Raw genomic sequence first — 18,484 nt, 5'->3', positions numbered from 1 at the left:
ATAGGTGGGGAACCCTTCTTGGAAGTACAAGGCAATTGGGTGTATTTCCCCTTTAGCAGATCGTTCAAGGGAGCTGTGACAGGAAATGCTCAGGAGCTGGCATGCCTGAGTGTTTAAAGTGATGTTTTGAGATTACAAATCAGGCTTAACCTTCTTTTAGATTCTCTTTTGGTGTTGTTCCTCAAGAACCAGCCAAGTACATTCCCACTCCTGCTGCTGCCTCTTTCTTCTATTTGCTTGATATCTAAGGATAATCTTCTTTGACCGTACAGATGCAGAATTCGGCTCTATGCTGCTGAGGATACAATCCCTGTGTATTATCTCCATGTTTTCACCGTTGGTTCAACTGCACGTGTGTTTCTGGGTATTTCCTTGTAGGTGCCTTGCCACTTACTCTAAATTACTTCAGAGCTGAGTTGCTGTTTCATCTTTCCAAATCACCTTCTTAAAACATCTATTCTTTCTAGGTTACGGTTTTAAAGCTACCCTGCACTCCCTTTGTACCCAGACTGCCTCTAAGTTCTGCCGCTGCTCTTCTGCAATATCAAACAAAATGCACTTTCCTGCTTTTATTTTCTTCCTGACCTGCCTCTCTAATGAACATCCCAAATTTTACTAGTGCAGGTGCTTTCCTTTCATGCCTTTTTGGCCACCTCTCTCTACGTACTGCACTTTAAAGCCCTGTCAATCACACCGCAGGTTTTCTGCCTGTAATTTAAGGTTCTCCCTTTTTAAAAGCTTTCTTTGCAAGCTTGATCTTCCTTTGAGTCCTTTTCCCTTTCTGCCCTTCTTATTTCTGAGGAAGTTCCCAGTTGCTGTCTCCAGTCTGCTTCCAAAAACTCGCGTCTTCCATAAAACCTGCCAGCAGTAACTCTGTGCCATCCTTGGCTGTGCTGTATTCATTGGATAATTTAAAGGCCTTTAAGGAGAAAAAAATGTTATTTTGACTATTTTTTTTTTAAATGCATTGTTAGTGTGTAGTAAGAACCGGAGTTCTTGTTTTTACTGAAAATAAACCTCTCTGTATGCATAGACATAAACATGAGTGTGTGTGCATACACACACATATATATCCTCTCTATGTTACCTATATCCCATCTGTGGAATGCAAGGCGAGTATACCATTCAAATATGTGTCATGAAAAATATTATTCTTTTAATAATCATGTTTAAAATGTTGATTTTAATCTATTGGTAATAATATAATATGCTTATATGTAGTTTTAAATAGTTTATTGTTTTCTAGTAGGATTTTTTAATGCTCACAGTATCATAATATTTCTCTTCTTTAAGATGCATATGGTAATTTCTAATGTCATTTAAAGGCACATGGCCTGGCCCTAACTGATGTGTTTAATAACTATCATCTGTGTCCTTCTGACTAATAAATAGTTCTGTTTCCTGCTGTCAAAAATTGAAGTGAAATGCATGTGCATCAGAGAAAGAGAAAAATCAAATTCATCCCTCCTCAGACAATCAATCAAAAGTGACAGGCCCTTTAACATACAATTTGTAGGGCACTGTAGTTTTAAAATGGGAACTGTCTGTAACATGTAGCTAGAAGCCTTTGTGGCTTTAACATTTGACAAAAGCACATCCACCGAATGGAAGAACAAGGCAATATATAGTTTGAGAGACTGTAAGAAAATACTTTCTCCTCAAGCAGCATGTCCCTCTGTAAACATAGACATCATAATAAGATGCCACATTTGTACATCTGTGTCCAAAATATGGCATTTTGTATTGCATTTATCCAGTATTTGGTTTCTTGAGACTCGCTGCTGTTGCCCCTGACGTGTTTTTTCCACATTTAAAACAAACTGTCTGCATTTGACAGTATGACTAATTCATGATGTGTGGCAGCTGATTCCTTTAAAATACGTCTGGCAAATATTTCTGTTAAATGCCAAAAAAAATACAGCATGTGAAAATATAGTGACATGAGATTTTAATTTGAATTACAAAGAGAATCTGATAATTTAAGCCAACAGTTCTCTGGATTTTGATGTGTTTTAAGCAGAAATTAGAATTTATATTACATGGTGTCAGAAAGCTCTTAGCATTTATAAATGCTCACTCCTGCAAGTTAAAAAATCCTGGTTCATAATTCCCACTCTGGGTCTTGTGAGGCACTTTTCAATCATTTCTCTCTGCTAATTTTGGTGTCACCCTCATTTCTTTTTAAAAGATTCATTTTGAGCAAATTTGTAAATGGCCCTGATGTGTTCTACAATTTAGTCAATTACTGTTTCAGCCTGCAAGCCTCCTGGGAAACGGAACATACATGGCCTGAAGGTACAAATTTCAATAATTGTTTCAGTAAAGTTAGATGGATTTGTAATGCTGTGTTCCACTTATTGAAATGTCAAATAAAACTGCACTTTCTTGAGCTCTGACAAGCAGATTTTTTTTTTTTTATGAGGGTGGGAGAAGAATTCGTCTGCTGGGTGTTGGTTGCGATATCTATATATACAGTTTTATTAAAAATGGAATTGCCTTTTTGTTTTTAACCTCTGTTAATAAGGTTCCTAAATGTTAATATTCAGTTTATCAACTAACGTCTGCTGCTACTTCAAAGAGTTTAAAAACACCACCATATTCGTTTGATTTCAGTAATTTATCTAAGTGTGGAAGGCACTGCAATGAAATTCTTTCAGGTTGTTTGATTCATACAGGTATGCTTATTGCTTCTGTGCTCATTTTGAAATGCAGACTATGAATATATTAAATGATTGTTTTTAAAATGAGAATAAATGGTGGACACATCCTCTCTCTGTATTATTTAACTAAGCATTTAAGATGTAAAGATAGTATATTGTAGTCCATGAATTATATCGCCTGCTAACCTACATACAGGCAAGACCTCAACCATCGGCATGCCTAGCAACAAGCTAATTAACCTTCGTAGTGAAATGAGAAATTCATGGCAAATTACAGGTTAATTAGAATAGTGTCCTCTGAACACAAACGACTGATAAAGATCCTTTCCCTGCCCGCAGGTAAATACGCGAGCAGGGTCTGCTAATAATAGCAGTTCGGCAGTCTCGGATTCCCTTCCAAGCAATAGGTAAGAGTCAAGAACGGGAGTGTATGTTTTGTTTTCTTTTCTTTTCTTAAAACAAAATGGAACCTTGTGTGTGTTAGTTACCAACTATAAGCTTGATGTTGAATAACTTTTTCAGTATGACAAATGGGCACGCAGGAGTGAAGTAGGGCAGGCAAAATTACCTTGATTCATGGATCTTTTTAGACTTGTGCTGCTGGTTGTTCAGGAGAAGTGTTTTCTGCTAAAAGAAATAGGTCTTTCCTGTGTATTTCAGATGGCTTTGTCCTTTATAAAGCACTGAAATACTGTTTGTGGGTGAGCTAATTTTAGTTGATCCAGTAATCACTATGGCAAGGTCTGTATGTTTAGGTCTTCATTGCTTATCTCATTCCAGGATTCTTTGATTTTAAAATTTGATACCTGATTTGGTAGGTGTATTATTGTGGGGTAAGATTTTTGAAAAATCTGAACAGTTTAGGTGCCCTGTTTCATACAGTTTCAGCAAAGTTTTGGAGTCCATCTCCCTCATCTTTCTTTTCAGATTCCAGTCTTAATTTGAAAACCCGTATTAAGATTTTAAAATGCATGAGAACTTGTTCTCCTTTTTCCTAGAGATCTGTTTTTAAATTCTGGAGCATAAACTCCCTTTTTATTATATGAACTGTTACAGGAAGTCATTGTGCTCAATACTGATGTTGAAACAAATAAACAAAAAAGCCACCAAAAAACCTCATGTGTTCTTAAAAGGAAATAAGAAAAGTCTGGCTTCATCTTCTTCATGTAAGAGCGTATTTGAAACGTGGGAATAGAAATCTCTGGAGGTCCCTTTCAGCTGAAATTATTCTATTATTTTAATAAGCGTATAATATTACATTTATCTGTGCATCAGCATGCTGCTCCCTTTTCTCTCCAAGAGCATTTTGAAAAAGAAAAAAATTGTCAGAGGTGGATATGATCAAAGATCCAGTCATGCTGCATTAAACACATTCGGTCGTTGACGTGTCAGTACCGGGTCTGGCAGACACCGATAAGTGCCGCAGTGCTGGGGCTGTCCCACAAACCCCATCTCTGCATGGTGGGAGTGATGGGACGTGGTTACCCACTGACAAGGAGGATGCCACCCCACGTGGTTGCCAGCAGTGCTGGAGTTGTGCTACAGTGGGTAGCCCCATTCGGGTACCGCTAAAACCACTTTTGATTTTCTCCTTAGTGGCTTTGCTAATTGAGGAGATAAAAAAAGAAAGGCAGAGCCTTGTGTCGGTCTCCTCTGGCAAAGTTTGCCCTCATCCCTTAGGGAAGATTCATTGTGTGTTGTGGTGGTGGAAATCCTGTCCAAGACTCTTTAAAGAAAATAAATCTGAATGTCTTTATGAACTGCAGTCCTCCTCCCAATCTATCATACTGCTGAACTAAATAAAGCTGCTTTCTGTTGCTGTTGTTCTTTGGCTTTCAGTACTTCCTGTACTTTGAGCTTGTTCTTAAAGTGCATTGAAAATGAGGCTTCTAGAAGATTCTTGTCACCTTATTTGGTGGTTAATTGCCATTCCTTTTCCGAAACCTTCTGCACTATGAGTTTTGTTTTTGAAGTAATTGAAAGTCTCTCTTTGTTTCATGTTCACAAATTGTTAGTCATGAAAGATGACAAGATCAACTTATGTTTCCTTGGAAAACTTAATTTTTCTTTAAAGTAGTCGTGGGAACAAGAGGCCTATTAAAGAACAAAGCCACCAAATATGAAATCTGTGTTTTCACTGTTCTTGTTAATAATGATCTGTGATCAAGACATGTGCACATGCCTTTCAAGAATATATTATTTTGTACTTTTTTTTTTTTAACCAGTAATAAGAGCAGAATGTCTCTTTGAGATTAAGTTTTGCAGACATATTGCTACCCAGGCAGTTTGTTGTGTTGAACGTACAAGGAACAGAGTTATTCAGGAAAGGAGGTAAAGCAGTAATTTGCAAGTGGGTAGAAGTAATTTGAAGCCATTAATAGTTTTATCAACAAACCACACCAAGCTGATAGTTGTGGTTTGTTAAAGTTCTCTTCCTAGAAGAAGATAGTATGGGTCATTTTCTGTAATGTAAGACTACTGACATGGGAGTAGTTTCTCCTGAAAAAGCACAAGGATTGCATCAGCAGGTTTAACTGGAGGGGATGCACGTGGCAATGGGGACTCACCCCCCATGTCCCTGAGATGCCTCAGTCGGGAGTTTACTCGCCTGCTCCTCATGCTGCACTCTATGGGCAGTTGAGGTAGTGAGGCATTGTCGATGGCTCATCCTTCTGCTGCAGATTTGTAGAAATTATTGAGGGATAATGCCTTAAGGAGTTTTAAAATAAGATAAGGCGCCTGAAAACTAGATGCAAACCTTATTTTCCTGTTGTTTTCTGAAACACCTGGTGTATGAGGGTATTTTTTTTCTTTCTTCTTTGAACTGACAAATAATAGGTTGTATCTCAAAGGGTGGTATTGTCAGGTATCTAAAAAAGCTAGTTTGCAAAGGTGAAAAATATATTGATTTTCTTAAATGTTCATTGCTTGCCCATTTCTGCTGTCTGCAGTTTGAGGAGTAGCTGTACTGAACATCAGTCAGCATTGCTAAAGTTAAATCTATTAGAATATGTAACCATGAACTTCACCTGATAGCTTGTTGTTTCTTGTGGTTTCACTTCATTTTATAGAGTGAAATGGCACTGTCATTAAAAATAATTGCCTCTTATTTTTTTTCAGCTTAAAAAAGTCCTCTGCAGAGCTGAAGAAAATACTTGCAAATGGCCAGGTAGGTGCACTGAATTGAGTCTTGGCTACATGCCTGTCTCGTTACTACCTAATACTGCAGTGATTGGCATACCACAAATAGGTGGAGGGATGCTTACTGCTCATTTAGTTGTAATGTGTTCTTTTAATACAGAACTGGAGGGACCATGAAAACCTTCATGATATGAATGAGTTATGTGTCCTGATTTACTTTGATTGGCATAGCAATTTGCTTCCCATTTCTCAAAATGTGCTAATCAGATTTAGCTCCAAATAGATTGAAGTACCTCACACATGTTGTGCTGCTGCCACAATTTCAGGGAAGAAAGTTAATCAATTTTGAATAACTAAGTCAACTGCTCAGTTAGAATGTCCTTTGTAGTTTTTAGGGCAGTAGATACTTAAATACTTAGTAGGTTCTTTCAAGGAACTGCTCTGTACTATTTGGAATCGGCTTCTTAAAAAAAAAAAAAAAACAAAAAACCCTGGAGTTGTAGAAAACTGTCTTGTTACTTTCTGCTCCAGGCATTCAGATTCTGGCATCCAGAAGTGAAAGGTTTAATGTAACAATTGATGGACAAGTAGATGTCCTAGACAAACAGAGCAATCATTTTGAGCTGAATGTATGGGCAGGCTTACAGTAGCGTAATGACATTAAATATACACCGTTAAATTAAACTACCTTAAAGAATCCCAGATTCTTTAGCAGTGACATAAATATGTTTTAATGTTTGTCATAGTGAAAGCCCTTTGATAGCCTTGGAGGCAGGCACCTGTCCATTGCGATCAAGCTTGCCTATTAGGCTCTATTGACTGAGACATCTGTGTCACTGCGAATAAAAGACTCTTATTGATTTTCTTAACTGCTGTTCACTTCCCCTCCATGTTTCGAAGGCTGAAATCTTAATTATCTCAGATGCGTATTCAGTGCCTTCACACAATGACCTCTCCAAGCCTCATTGGCATTTCATGAATCAAGTAGTTGTAGTTGAGCGTGTCAAGAAGATAAAGGCTGGTCTTCATGCTTGTCCTTCAGTATCACCTGTAACATTGTGGTCTAATAGATGAGAGTGCCCCTCTAAAATGTGACTCGAGCAGCCCGGTGTTGCAGCCTTGCCTGTTTGGCACCGAATCCTTTGAATACAGCTTGGAAATGTATTATTAAGCTTGTCAGTATTCCTTATGTGCAGACTTAGTTTAATATTCACAGATTCCTGCCAGGTAGATTTGTTAATGTTTCAAAGTTAAAGCTAAACAGTGTAGTTTTCTGGATAACTTAAAATTATTTAAGTACCAGCAGCATGCTTCTGAACTTTTAAAATTAAGTTAATAATTACTCCAATGTTACTAATTTTTTTTTTGTAAAGTAGAATTGCTTAGCATGAGTAAAAGCCACCTTTTTGTGACTGAGTCCATAAGCTATAGCTGGCATTTTATTTGTTATAAGTAATAGAAGTTAGTATTTTGTATGCCCTGCAATAGATTGTTGCAGATTTCTTTCCAGCGTAGTAGAATTTTAGAAAGATATAAAGTAATCAAAACTCTCCTTATGATGTTACTTAAACCTATTAAAAAAAAAAAAAAAAAAAAAAAAAAGAACTGGTAGGTGTTACACTGTTTTCTGTCAAGAGAATATGCTTTTTGTAATGTGAATTGTGTTCTGCAAAATTGGTCACAAATCCATAACTGGAAATAGGTTTCTAGTTGTAACTTTAACTTTTCCCCCTTTTGGAGGAGTAAGTCGCACTTATCATTACTTAAATATGGGTCGGGTTTTTTGGTTGGGTTTTTTTTTTTTTTCTTTGGCAGTTTATGCTTTCAGGCATTCATAATGATATTCCTCTAGTAGTTTCCATTTTGGTTTAATAAGGAATTCATATTAATCATTAAAAGAAAGGGACATGATTCTTCAAGATAATCAAATATTGACAGGTTAGAAATAGCTTTCTGCCTAGGTTCATTGATATAGGTGATGCGATATAAATATTTATTTCTTTTCTGTCACTCAGAGTAAATGCCACCAATTGATTCAGCATTGATATAGTGTCAACAGTTCATAAGAAACATTTGACTGGCTTGTGTTTTCCGATTAGTCTCTGCTCTATAAAGTGGGATTTACTAAATCTCTTCAATTGTCTGCTCATAGAGTGTGACTGCTTTCTGAAACCATTATTGCTTCGATTCGTAAAGCAAAGGTATGGCTATAGGACTTTGCCTCTGTCAGGCCTCTACATATAAAATAAGGATTAATTGAGCATTTTGTTTTTAATGATTTACAAGAGATAGACACTGATTTCTTTCAAAATCAGCAGGTATAAGCAAGGGATGTTTTGTTTGCTGATCCGTAATTGAAGTCTGTTTCGCTTTTTCATTAATTCTGTTAATATTGGCATCCAATCAAACTTGGGTTTGCAGGTTTAATATTCCAGTCCATCCTGTCGAGTTTATTGTTATTATGTTATCATTTTATGATTGAGAATCCAGTTTTGCCAGTAAAATAAATAAATCACCACATGTTTTTGGCATCTTTATTTGAGCCAGTAAATCACACTTTATCTCTCTATCGGTTGCTGGCAGATCCTTGCTCCACCCCAGTCTTCCTATTTCACCCCAGGTTTCTGGTTGCTCCTTTGTGCACAGAGACAAGAAACGGTGCTGGGCTGGCATCAGAGGATGGAGCTGCTCCTATCACTGGCTTTTAGGGAATGGTGTGAAGAAAATACTCTCCTTTTACCAGTTAGCAAAAAGCAGGAGAAAAGAGAACACACGTTATGTCTCTAGTTCTGCTCAATTTGTTGCTTATAACTACAAAAAAATTCTTCTCTCTTTCCCCTAAGAAGCAAAGGTACAAGTATGTTCATAGCTTAGTGGGTTCATTTGGTTTCTCTTAAGAGTTTTTTTTATATGAACATCGCTGTGAATGTAGGAAAGAGGTGTGTGTTGTTGCCTCAAAGACTGGAGAATTAAAGTCATCTCGCTGAGAAGAGCAGAACTCCTTAACAGTACATGCTTTAAATTAATGAGTGCTGCAGTCTGAGAGAAATTATGTTTGGAGCATGGGATCCAGTAGAGACTACATATTTTAAAACCCATTCATGAATTACTGTTCCTTATGAGGTGTCTTTTTTCCCCCTCTTTATTTGCATTTTCTGATTGATGCAATAAGCAAAAGAGCTTTCTGTAACCAAATAAATTTTCATTTTCCTCATAAACCTTGACACCTGAATGGGCCATTTTATACCTTTTTAAGATATCTGGCCCAGGTTTAACTACAAATAGGTAATAATGTAGAGTCAAATTCTGCTTTGAGGTATTCCGAACTTTCTCAGAACTTGGAGATTTTTGACCTCACTGGAAGAAATGCATAGAGGAAAAGTATTTCCTCTGAGAAACAAGCATCCTTTTTATAAAGGCAGTGAAAGGAAAGAACACAAATTTTGGAGTTCATCATTTCTATCCTTAAAATAGATTATTTTAAATCAATTAAATATTCCATTTTCTGTTCATAAGACATGCTGAGTATTGACTCTTTAGGGCATTTCAGCTTGTTACCATCACTTACTTGTTCCAGTTGAAGCCAGGGGCAAAGTTCCTCTTATCTTCACTGACATCATAGGAAAGTGGATGCTTAAACATGGCTTAGTAACTGAAGGGCACATGTCCCCACTGGATTTTAAAAGCCATTTCACGAGTTGGATAAATGCAGATAGTTAGCTTATGGCGAGCTCTGTGTGGCTCTCACCATGGTGCTAGTGGTACTTGAAATAGCTAATTTGAAGCTATCTCAGATGTGCTTATGTGATTTCTAATCACATCAGTGATAGCAGACCAGACATGCCATTAAGGATTTTTTGATGCCTTTTAACACACAAAAATATCAGAGTCTTTAAGCAGTCATTCCAACTCATGTAAAATGTTTAACTTGGTATCCCATCAAATATAAATAGCTAACAGAAAAAAGTTAATGTTTTGATAAACATTCCCAGGAAAATATCTTTTAAAAATGGGATTTGCCCAGACATTCATTACTTGCAATGATCAGGCAATGGAGGAGATCTTTTTGGAATAGCAAATGCATGCAGCCCAGTATTTACTCTCATTAAAATATTTAATTTCAAGTATGCATGTGCATTCCAAGAATGTCTGTAGTGATTTTTTTTTTTTTTTAAATAAGTGATTTAGCTGGAAGATCAGTATAATTGTATCTGTACACAAGAAGGTTGAACTTCAGTTTTACATTTGAACTGCTCATCCAACAAGGGGATGTATAATAAGCTTTTATAGAATCCATATCAGAAAGATCCCAAATTCCAGCATTTGCAATGTATAGTGTTTGTACCAGGCTTCTGCTCAAATATCAGACGATAACATCATATCTGGAGAGCTGTCCCAGTAAGTAGAAAGATTGAGGCAAGAAATTAGCTGTGTATTTCATGGAAAATTATTTTTACTGGAAAGCAATTCAAGACCATTTTTTCCGAATATTTGCTTTAGTTAAAAGGTATATAAAGTAAGCACTGCAAAGGAATCCTACTGACAGAACTGTCACTCAATTAGTATCAATTATGCTGATTCCAGAATAAATCATAAAATTTTCTAGCCGTACTTACGATGACAGTTTTCTGTTGGATTGTTTCCATTCACCTCCAACTTTGGCTTTGGTTATGTGCTGTTCTGGAGACCCTTTTCCTATCAGTATCTGTGACCTGACCCTCTTGAGCTATATTATATCATTCCATTTTGACACCTTTTATCAAACTTTAATGAAATGACCCAGGCAAACAAATTGTCATTAAACTTTCCATCACTTTGTCCCTTGGTATCGTCTTTTATAAATTGGACAGCAAATGTTGTATTGATCTTCTCGTTCTTGCAGCTGAACTTGAAATGACCCAGACTGCTTGTTGTTTATGGCCTAGAGTTGCTTTTCCTTGACATTTCCATCCACAGCATGACATCTCTTTTGTTTTTCTTTCTTTCTTGTGGAGATGAATGAACAAGACATACGGTATCGAGACATCCTCGGTCATGGCAATGGAGGCACAGTCTACAAGTGAGTGTTGAATTTCACTTAAAAATTTTGAAAATAAAATTTAACAGCTTTTTTTTTTTTTAAATCCTTCATATTTGTATTGAGATGTAGGTGGGCCATTGCTGCTATGCAAAAAAGATTAAGAATTTCTTTTGTAATATAAACTTTTTAAGAAATCTCTTTACATATTTACAAGGTATCTGCTCTTGGGTGCCATGAGGGCTGGTGCATTTTTATTATCTTTTTAATACTTAGCGTTAAATCCCTCCTGGGTAACAAGTTAATGGTTCACAAGTGGAACTTGAAATGTCCTGAAGCATAATGAATTGCCTTTGGTATTTGCAATGCCATTATTCTTGCTGGCTTACCACGCCCTTTGCTAGCCCAGTGCTGGGAATGACACCAGTGGGATGCGATGACACCATTGCTCTGCCTTTCTCTAGCAATTCAAAATTAGTAAATACCCCTTTCACTGTTGCAGTGACTTCCCTCCCTTACGAGCAGCTTCATGCACAGGCTGATGAATATATTAAATGATAAACTCCCCCAAATTTTGGTAGTGAGGCTTATACCCTGCAGCCAGTATTAATTTTAATATTGTAAAGATTATAATAGCAGAGAGATAGTTTTCTCGACAGGAAAGTCTTTCTCATGCATAGTGCAAAGTTTAAACTACATAATGTAATATCTGGTACTTAATAGTCTGCAGTGGTGTATGAAAAATATTCCACTAGGAATTAAGAAATCCATACTTTGTAAGAAAGCCCTGAGGGAGTAATAAAGGTTTCCTCCAGAGAGCTATTTACCATATACAGTAACCCAGCATCCCATTATGATTTTGTTTATACCTTAGACATTTTAACTTTGATAATAACATTTCTTTTAAAATGTTTTAAAAGCTACGGTGCATTTAGTTTAGCTTCTAATTGGCTGCCAACATTGCAAAATGACTCTCCTTGCAGCAGGTTTAATGAAAGTGGACTTGCAAAACCTTAAAGGAACAAATGCAGTCTTTGAATGGGCTCTTCAGAAATCAGGCTGGCCTTGTAGATGGAATGTAGTTCAGAAATCTCATTGACATTCTCTTGTAGAGGGGTATTCCTAGACCAAGAAACTTGCAGAAACAGTGTTGTTTTCCTTACTTTATAATAAGAAAGGTTGGAGAGCTTGCAACTTGAGAACTTGACAGCTCAGTCCTCAGTGACCTCTTGGTGTTTTCGGATTTAGAGAAGGTCGCTTCCCTTCCCCGTCTACTGACAGCAGCTCTGGGAGTGGATGGCACCTGAAGCACAAGTTAGGGACAAGGAGTATCCCACAAAGTGAGGGAACCTGCCTGTGTCATTGTTACCCAATTTGGGGTTATTTTCTGTAGAGAAGTAGCTGAAATAAGGAGCTAGCAATGCAAAATTATGAGCTGCCTAAGAATGGCCATACCAGGTTGTACCAAAAGTCCATCTCTTCATACTGTGTCTTGTTCTGGCCAGTGGCCAAAGTCTAAGGAATGCAAACCAAGGCAAGTGAACATGTGCTTTGCTGATCATTTTTCCCTGAGGATCTGCTGAACTTAATGTCTCTCAACTTGCTTCTGCCCTGCTCACCAGGAACAGTTCTATTCTGCGTTTGTTGTGTGTGCACAGTCTGTACAATGATACAATGCTTCTAGGTGCAGAAGACAGTACAAAAATGTCTCGTTATTTTATAATGTTGCCACATGCATAGCGTATATTCCACATTTCTTAGAATTCACATGGGCAGTTTGAATCAAATGCAATATAAAGCCAAACTTGCACCTTTTGACTTCTTTTTGTATTTCTGAAGAGTAGTATAGTTATGTGCCTGGTTTTTGTTTAATATTTTTACAAAAATGTTTTTCTCTGATGAATACTACTTTCGTAAGCGTCTGCAGGAGTGATAAAGGAACAGAGATGTGAACACTCAAGGCGCAGAGGGTAATAGCACAGGAGGGAATGCGTAATACTTCTGGGACTTCTTCTATGTTGACTTGCTGCTTTGTGTGGGCTGATGCTGTGATCTGCTTCATTAAGTGGTTGAGTGTTACATTTACCTGCAGTTTGGGAAAGTAAAAAATTTTACCTGTAAAAACATGAGCCCTCTTCTGTATTAGGGAAATATTTCTACCTTCCTTTTTCCTTTTTATTGCGTCCATAATTTAAATTAGCAGTTGCAGTGACTTCCCAGTATTTTCTCCAGTGCAAGTGTCATTGTGCACTGCCCCAGGGAACGTGAACCATTTTTGTGTGTGGATGTTTTACACATTCCTGAAGTTTGACTTTCTTTGCAATGAAATAATAGTAGGATATAAATATGAAATATGGTTTTCTCCCTAAACTGGCTTCTAAGCGGTGCATTCCTCTCAGATCTTCCCAAATCTGTTTCTTGGTGTGTTGGATTGAAGAGTTGTAGCAATTCACTCTTTCATCCCTGAAAAGCTGCTGGTTGTAGGGGGTTGGCAGTTACTGTGCAGTGGTGATGTGCTTTGGAGGAAGCACAGATAGAGCTTCCTACCCTGGAACAATCACCCCTTCGTAAAGGAGAACCTCTTCTCCCTCGCCAAAGGAGCATCTGTGCTACACAAGCCAGTAAGAAATTGCAAAATGGAATACTTACAGGTAGCTGGATTGCACTAGTCATAGATAGCAGCCCACATATATTTTATTCCAGTAAATCAATGAACATTTGTCAAATAAAATTAATTGCAAACATTTGGCTCTTTTCCTCATCCAGCATTCCATGCTGTCGGTTTGTTTCAGAAGAGGCTATGTGTAGTATTGATCTGAATCTAAAGAACGAGCATGTCTACGTGGTATCTTTTTTTCTTTCTTTCTAGCTCTTTATACTAAGTCATATCCATTATGGCAATGATATATTATCAGCATTCAGCAAACAAGATAGCGTGTCGCAGGTCGCTGAGCAAAAATTTTCAGCTTCTCTTTCCACGTGAATTAACCACTATTGAAATAGTTTATTGAGATTAAGTATTGATCACTTTTCATGCTAACCTTGGCTTAAGGGGGAGAGGGGAGGTGGTTTTGCTCTCTCTGGAAGACGCTATGTTTAGTTAGAAAATGTATTTCATTTGTTTGGGTTCTTCACAGCTGCAACTGTTTTATTGCTTGGAGAAGAGGTATCTTAGCTTTATTTTTATGACAGTATAATTATACTTTAGAAATACACTTGATTACTGTGTGTAGCAAAATTGTTCCAGTATATTGGCTTGGCCAATATTGCTATACAAACAACTTTTCAGTCAATTGAGTCTGGTAAAAAATCAATACTTTATAGCAATATTTCTAGTGAGAACTTGCTGAATCTAAATGTTTTTCCTGTTCTAAAAAGAAGGGACTTTACAGTTGTTTGACTTCCTATTTTTCCCCTTCCTTTTGATACACTACTTTCTTATTTAAGGAATGATAACAATTATAGAGTTAGATACCACAAAACCAGTTAATTACTCTTGTTTTCTGATGACTTGTATTTTCAAAAATACATGAGAACATACGAGTAATCCCAAACTGTATGTTCAGAAAGTATCTTTGAATATACAATCAGAAAGCAAGAATTCTTCTACTGGTGCATACTGGGCAGCGTGTGCTCTGTCCTGAGTAAAGATTGACAAGGAAGCAATGAAATCTGCCGTAACAAGGACTGAAAGCATGCCAGTATCTTTCTGTTCTGTGTGCCAATCGTTGTAGTTAGTTTACATCATTAACTGGGATTTCCACTTTTTGTGGAGTATCCCAAGTCCTTTTTTAGGAATTTTTGGAAAATCAGCTGTCATTATGTTATGGAGGCTTGACCTGACAAGAGGCACCCAAGACACTGGTAGATGCACAACCGTCCAGCTCCGTGACAGACATTCTGATTTTTTTATCAGCTATTTTATATAGTTGATAGGATGGAGAATGCACAGTTTGGGGTGCTTCACAGCAGAAGAAAGCATCTCTATACAAGTACATCTATGGTGTTTACTTAAATTGCTTTTACGGAAAAAATAATTCACAGGTAGGTCCAAAAGACGTTTCAAGGATGTGCTTCTGTGCCACATCCTTCAGCTCCATCATTGGCTGCAGAGCTCTGAGAGACTATTTTGATAGGGTTGCTCCAGTGAAAGAAGGTTAACATTTTGGTTTGTAATGGGACGTATACACTGCCAGCCAGTCTCTGGAGTAGCTACATTAAATTATTTAGACCTAAAATCCTTAGTTGTGTACATTTTGAACCTCAGTGTTACAAAGTAGAGGCATTTATCTTTGCAGATAATTGCTGTGTGAGGTATCTCTCACGGGGCATTTTTGAAGTATCACTATTTCCTTTATATATAAATTAAAAAAATAATTTTTTCTCTTATTTCATGTTTTCTAGTTTTTGCTATGTAATTGTAGCTAATGAAAGCGAGATATTCAAGGAACTTTGTTTAGGGGATGAAATAGCCTTCTGTGTGCCTGGGATTTTTTAAAAATGTGTGTTGTGTATGGTTTGTAAATCTTTGGATTTTGGTAGAGGAGTCTTCAGCAGTGGCATGCTATAACGCTCTGTGTACTGTAATAAACATAAAGTCCCAATGATGCCGTAATTAATTTGTGAAGTTACCTACTATCTGGGAGAGAGGGAAGAAAAGAGAGAATTGGTTATCATCTCAGCAAAACACTGTTAAACCAGACGGTTTCACTTTAGGTTGAGTAATTGAGAGAGAAGTGGCTGTTGATGATGTACCGCCCAGAAGAACTGTATAGCTAGGGAAAATAAGGATAAATGCGGAAGCTTAATTTGTTTGAGCAATTTACTTGAGCAATTTTGCTGTTCGGTTGAGTTGTACATTCCAGCATATGCCAGTTTCTTTATTCTCTATCTCAACCAACCTTGGGGTGCCCCATTAGCACATTAAACATAGCGCGTGGCAAGACAGCTGGGAAGTTGCTATCTCTTTCAAGACAGCCTGCAAACTGTGCTTTGTGAGTGTATTGCAGATCCTCTAACATTAGCAGGGAAAACATTGTCAGTTCTGGAGTGAGGAAGCTGGAGATGTAGCTGTGTTTGGGAGTGAGGGAGGTGAAGGTGATTTAGCTCTGTTTGCTGGAATGGTGATGGAATAGCTGGACTTTGTCACTGTCTTGAGGAGCTTTGGCTCAGCAAGGTTTGCTTCTTCTGACTTGTCCCATGGCTTCTCATGCAGGACACTGCTGTAACTCCCTCAAGAGGGTCTCTACAGTCCCAGTTTGTTCTTTAAAAGCAGTAACTATTACTCACCTCAGAGGTTGCAGGAAGCCAGGCTAAATCTAAGCAGAGCTGTTGCTCTCCTTCATTCATTTGTTTCTGGTTTTTATATATGCAATGCAATAACAGTAATTTGCCCCTCTTTAGAACACTTCTATTCACAGATTATTTTGGCCCTTTCGCAGAGGAGGCTCGCATCATCCTCTGCACATGGCAGAGGGTAAAGGGAGACAGAGAGGGAAGTGATTTTTCCCAAGGTAGCAAAGCAGGAGCAGGAGCGGAGCCCTTCTCCACAGCTGCCAGCCCGAGCGCTGCCCACCAACCCACATGCCTTCACTGGTGGTGTATGTGTATTTTCCCAGGGAGGTTCTCACTACGTCTGATACCCATTACTCGTCCCAGCCTGGCGCTTGGTGCAGCTCTGAAGAAAGGACCTACAGGCAGCTTCGATGTTTTGTTTGGTGCTGAAACAAATCTGTGGCCATGTGAAGTCTGAAAATCGCATCTCCCTGTGTTCTTGTGTTGCAGTTGTGGAGGCATTTTCCTTTATTTCCTTTCCCAGACAACACTAGTTTTCTGTTTTTCTTGTTTTGCTTTATTTTTAGTCACACTGAAAAGCATTGGAACAATAATAGCTGGACTAAGTTAGAAATACCCCACCAAATTTCTGCATATTAGCATTGCAATTTAAACAAGACTGACCAGTGATTGCTGTTCACTTGTTTCTTTTGACCCTGGCTATCACTTGCCTGCCTCATAAAATCTGTTATGCACAAAAGTGCATAAAATGAAGATAAAGTACCTCCTTCAAGTCTGACAAAAACCATTCCTTTGCAGAATGGTAGCTGCAGTGAAAGTAAATAAATGAATGGACAGCAATCACAGCCTAGTTGATGAAACTGTTCAATTAAAGCACAGGCATTTACATGGTGTAATTTCCCTAAATTGCCAATGAGCCCCTTTAGACACAACCAGTGTTCAAATTGATTTCAGCATTGATTTTGGCTGAAGCTGATAAATTTCTGCTTGTTAGTTAAAGTAATTTTGCAGAAGACTTTGTACTGCAGTATTGAAGTGTTCATTTAGCTGATGGTTAAAAGAGGAGTTATTTACAGAGGGTTCTACTGTTGTTCTGAGATGGGACAATTCCCCGGTCATCTTTTTACTTTTAATTTTTAAGCTTCAGTATACAATCAATAGGTTATTGAAACTGATTAAAATGTATCCAGCCAGCTGCCTATGGCTGTTTAATTAGAAACTGGATGATTCTTAAATTAAAGTTGTTTTGTTTGCATGGTATGCCCATAGCTTGGAAGATTAAGTGAATTGTAATCCTGAAAATTTGGGTTTGTTCTCTTTACTGATGAGTGAGGTGGTATGTGAGCATAGTGCAGCTTTATTTGCAGCTTGCCCCAATGTGGGCAATATCATCTGTTTCTTGGTTACAAATAATGCTCCATGTAGCAGAGAATGGGTGGAATTTGGCACAGCCAAGCTATGCCAACCCTATAGGCACTGTTTGTTCCCTGACATAGAGTGCTTTTTTTAATAATGCTTTTGCTCTTAGAAGTGAATGTGAGATGATAAGGGGCAGAAGAATGTGTATTTATGTAGGGAGCTTTTTTTGCCATTCTACTGCCAGTGTTGTGTTTCACTCCTTAATCTGTTTGATGTCTCTGTGAAGAGCAGTGGGTGTAACAACACCAGGGAGCTTGATGTTGATTTTTCCATTTCTTTTCACCCCAGATTCTTTGAAAATGCTCACTCAAAATGCTAAAAATTAACTGCTCAGATATCCACTGATCCTCGTAAGGATTGGCCAGCCGTACCCAGCTCCGATGCATAACCACCTCCCCGGTATGTCCCCACAGCTGTTTTAATGACGATGGCAAGGAGCAATGCAAGAGGAGTGGTGCCAGAATTGTTTCTGCCATGTTGCTCATCATGAGGGTGTCTCAGTGCCATCCAGTAGTGAATGGAGCAGTGTCGCTAACCCCATGGTGTTCACATTCTCAACCTGCTCCTGGGGAAGAGCAAGCTTTCTACTTGAAACTGAACCATAATTAGAAGAAAACGTTCTTTCAGCTATTGCAGTGAATGTCTAGAAAAACTTTTGCTTCTTGGCACAGTTCTGTTTACTACTACTGGTCACGACTGAATTACTGAACAGCTCTGTTGGTCCTTAATGGTTGTTATGCTGCAAGTGTCGTGAACACACCTCTCGTGAGCAAATGGTTTGATAATGCAGAAAATCCTGCTTTAGGTCTCCTTGTGGAGACATGTCAGTATCTAAATTGCTGTCACCATAGGATGTGACATACATTTTGGCTCACACTGTTGCTTCAGATTTCTTCCCAAAATTGTGATGGGTTTACTTTGTACTGGCAGGCTATATGCTGTGTCAGATAAT

At 38.0% G+C, this 18,484-nt stretch overlaps 1 protein-coding gene across 1 annotated transcript in view; it reads left to right on the top strand.

Moving 5' to 3' along the window:
• The window catches only part of MAP2K5 (mitogen-activated protein kinase kinase 5), a 139,549-nt gene that overhangs the window by 19,431 nt on the left and 101,634 nt on the right, over nt 1-18,484 (top strand). Inside the window, exons 5-8 of the mRNA XM_026855965.1 lie at nt 2,255-2,295; nt 3,000-3,067; nt 5,781-5,829; nt 10,796-10,860. Of these exons, the coding sequence (XP_026711766.1) occupies nt 2,255-2,295; nt 3,000-3,067; nt 5,781-5,829; nt 10,796-10,860 (223 nt within the window). The remainder of the gene's footprint in view (nt 1-2,254; nt 2,296-2,999; nt 3,068-5,780; nt 5,830-10,795; nt 10,861-18,484) is intronic.

This window comes from Athene cunicularia (genome assembly GCF_003259725.1).
Source record: "Athene cunicularia isolate RWA chromosome 10 unlocalized genomic scaffold, athCun1 chr10_part1, whole genome shotgun sequence".
Lineage (NCBI taxonomy): Eukaryota > Metazoa > Chordata > Aves > Strigiformes > Strigidae > Athene > Athene cunicularia.
This window is presented reverse-complemented; position numbering and strand designations above follow the sequence as displayed.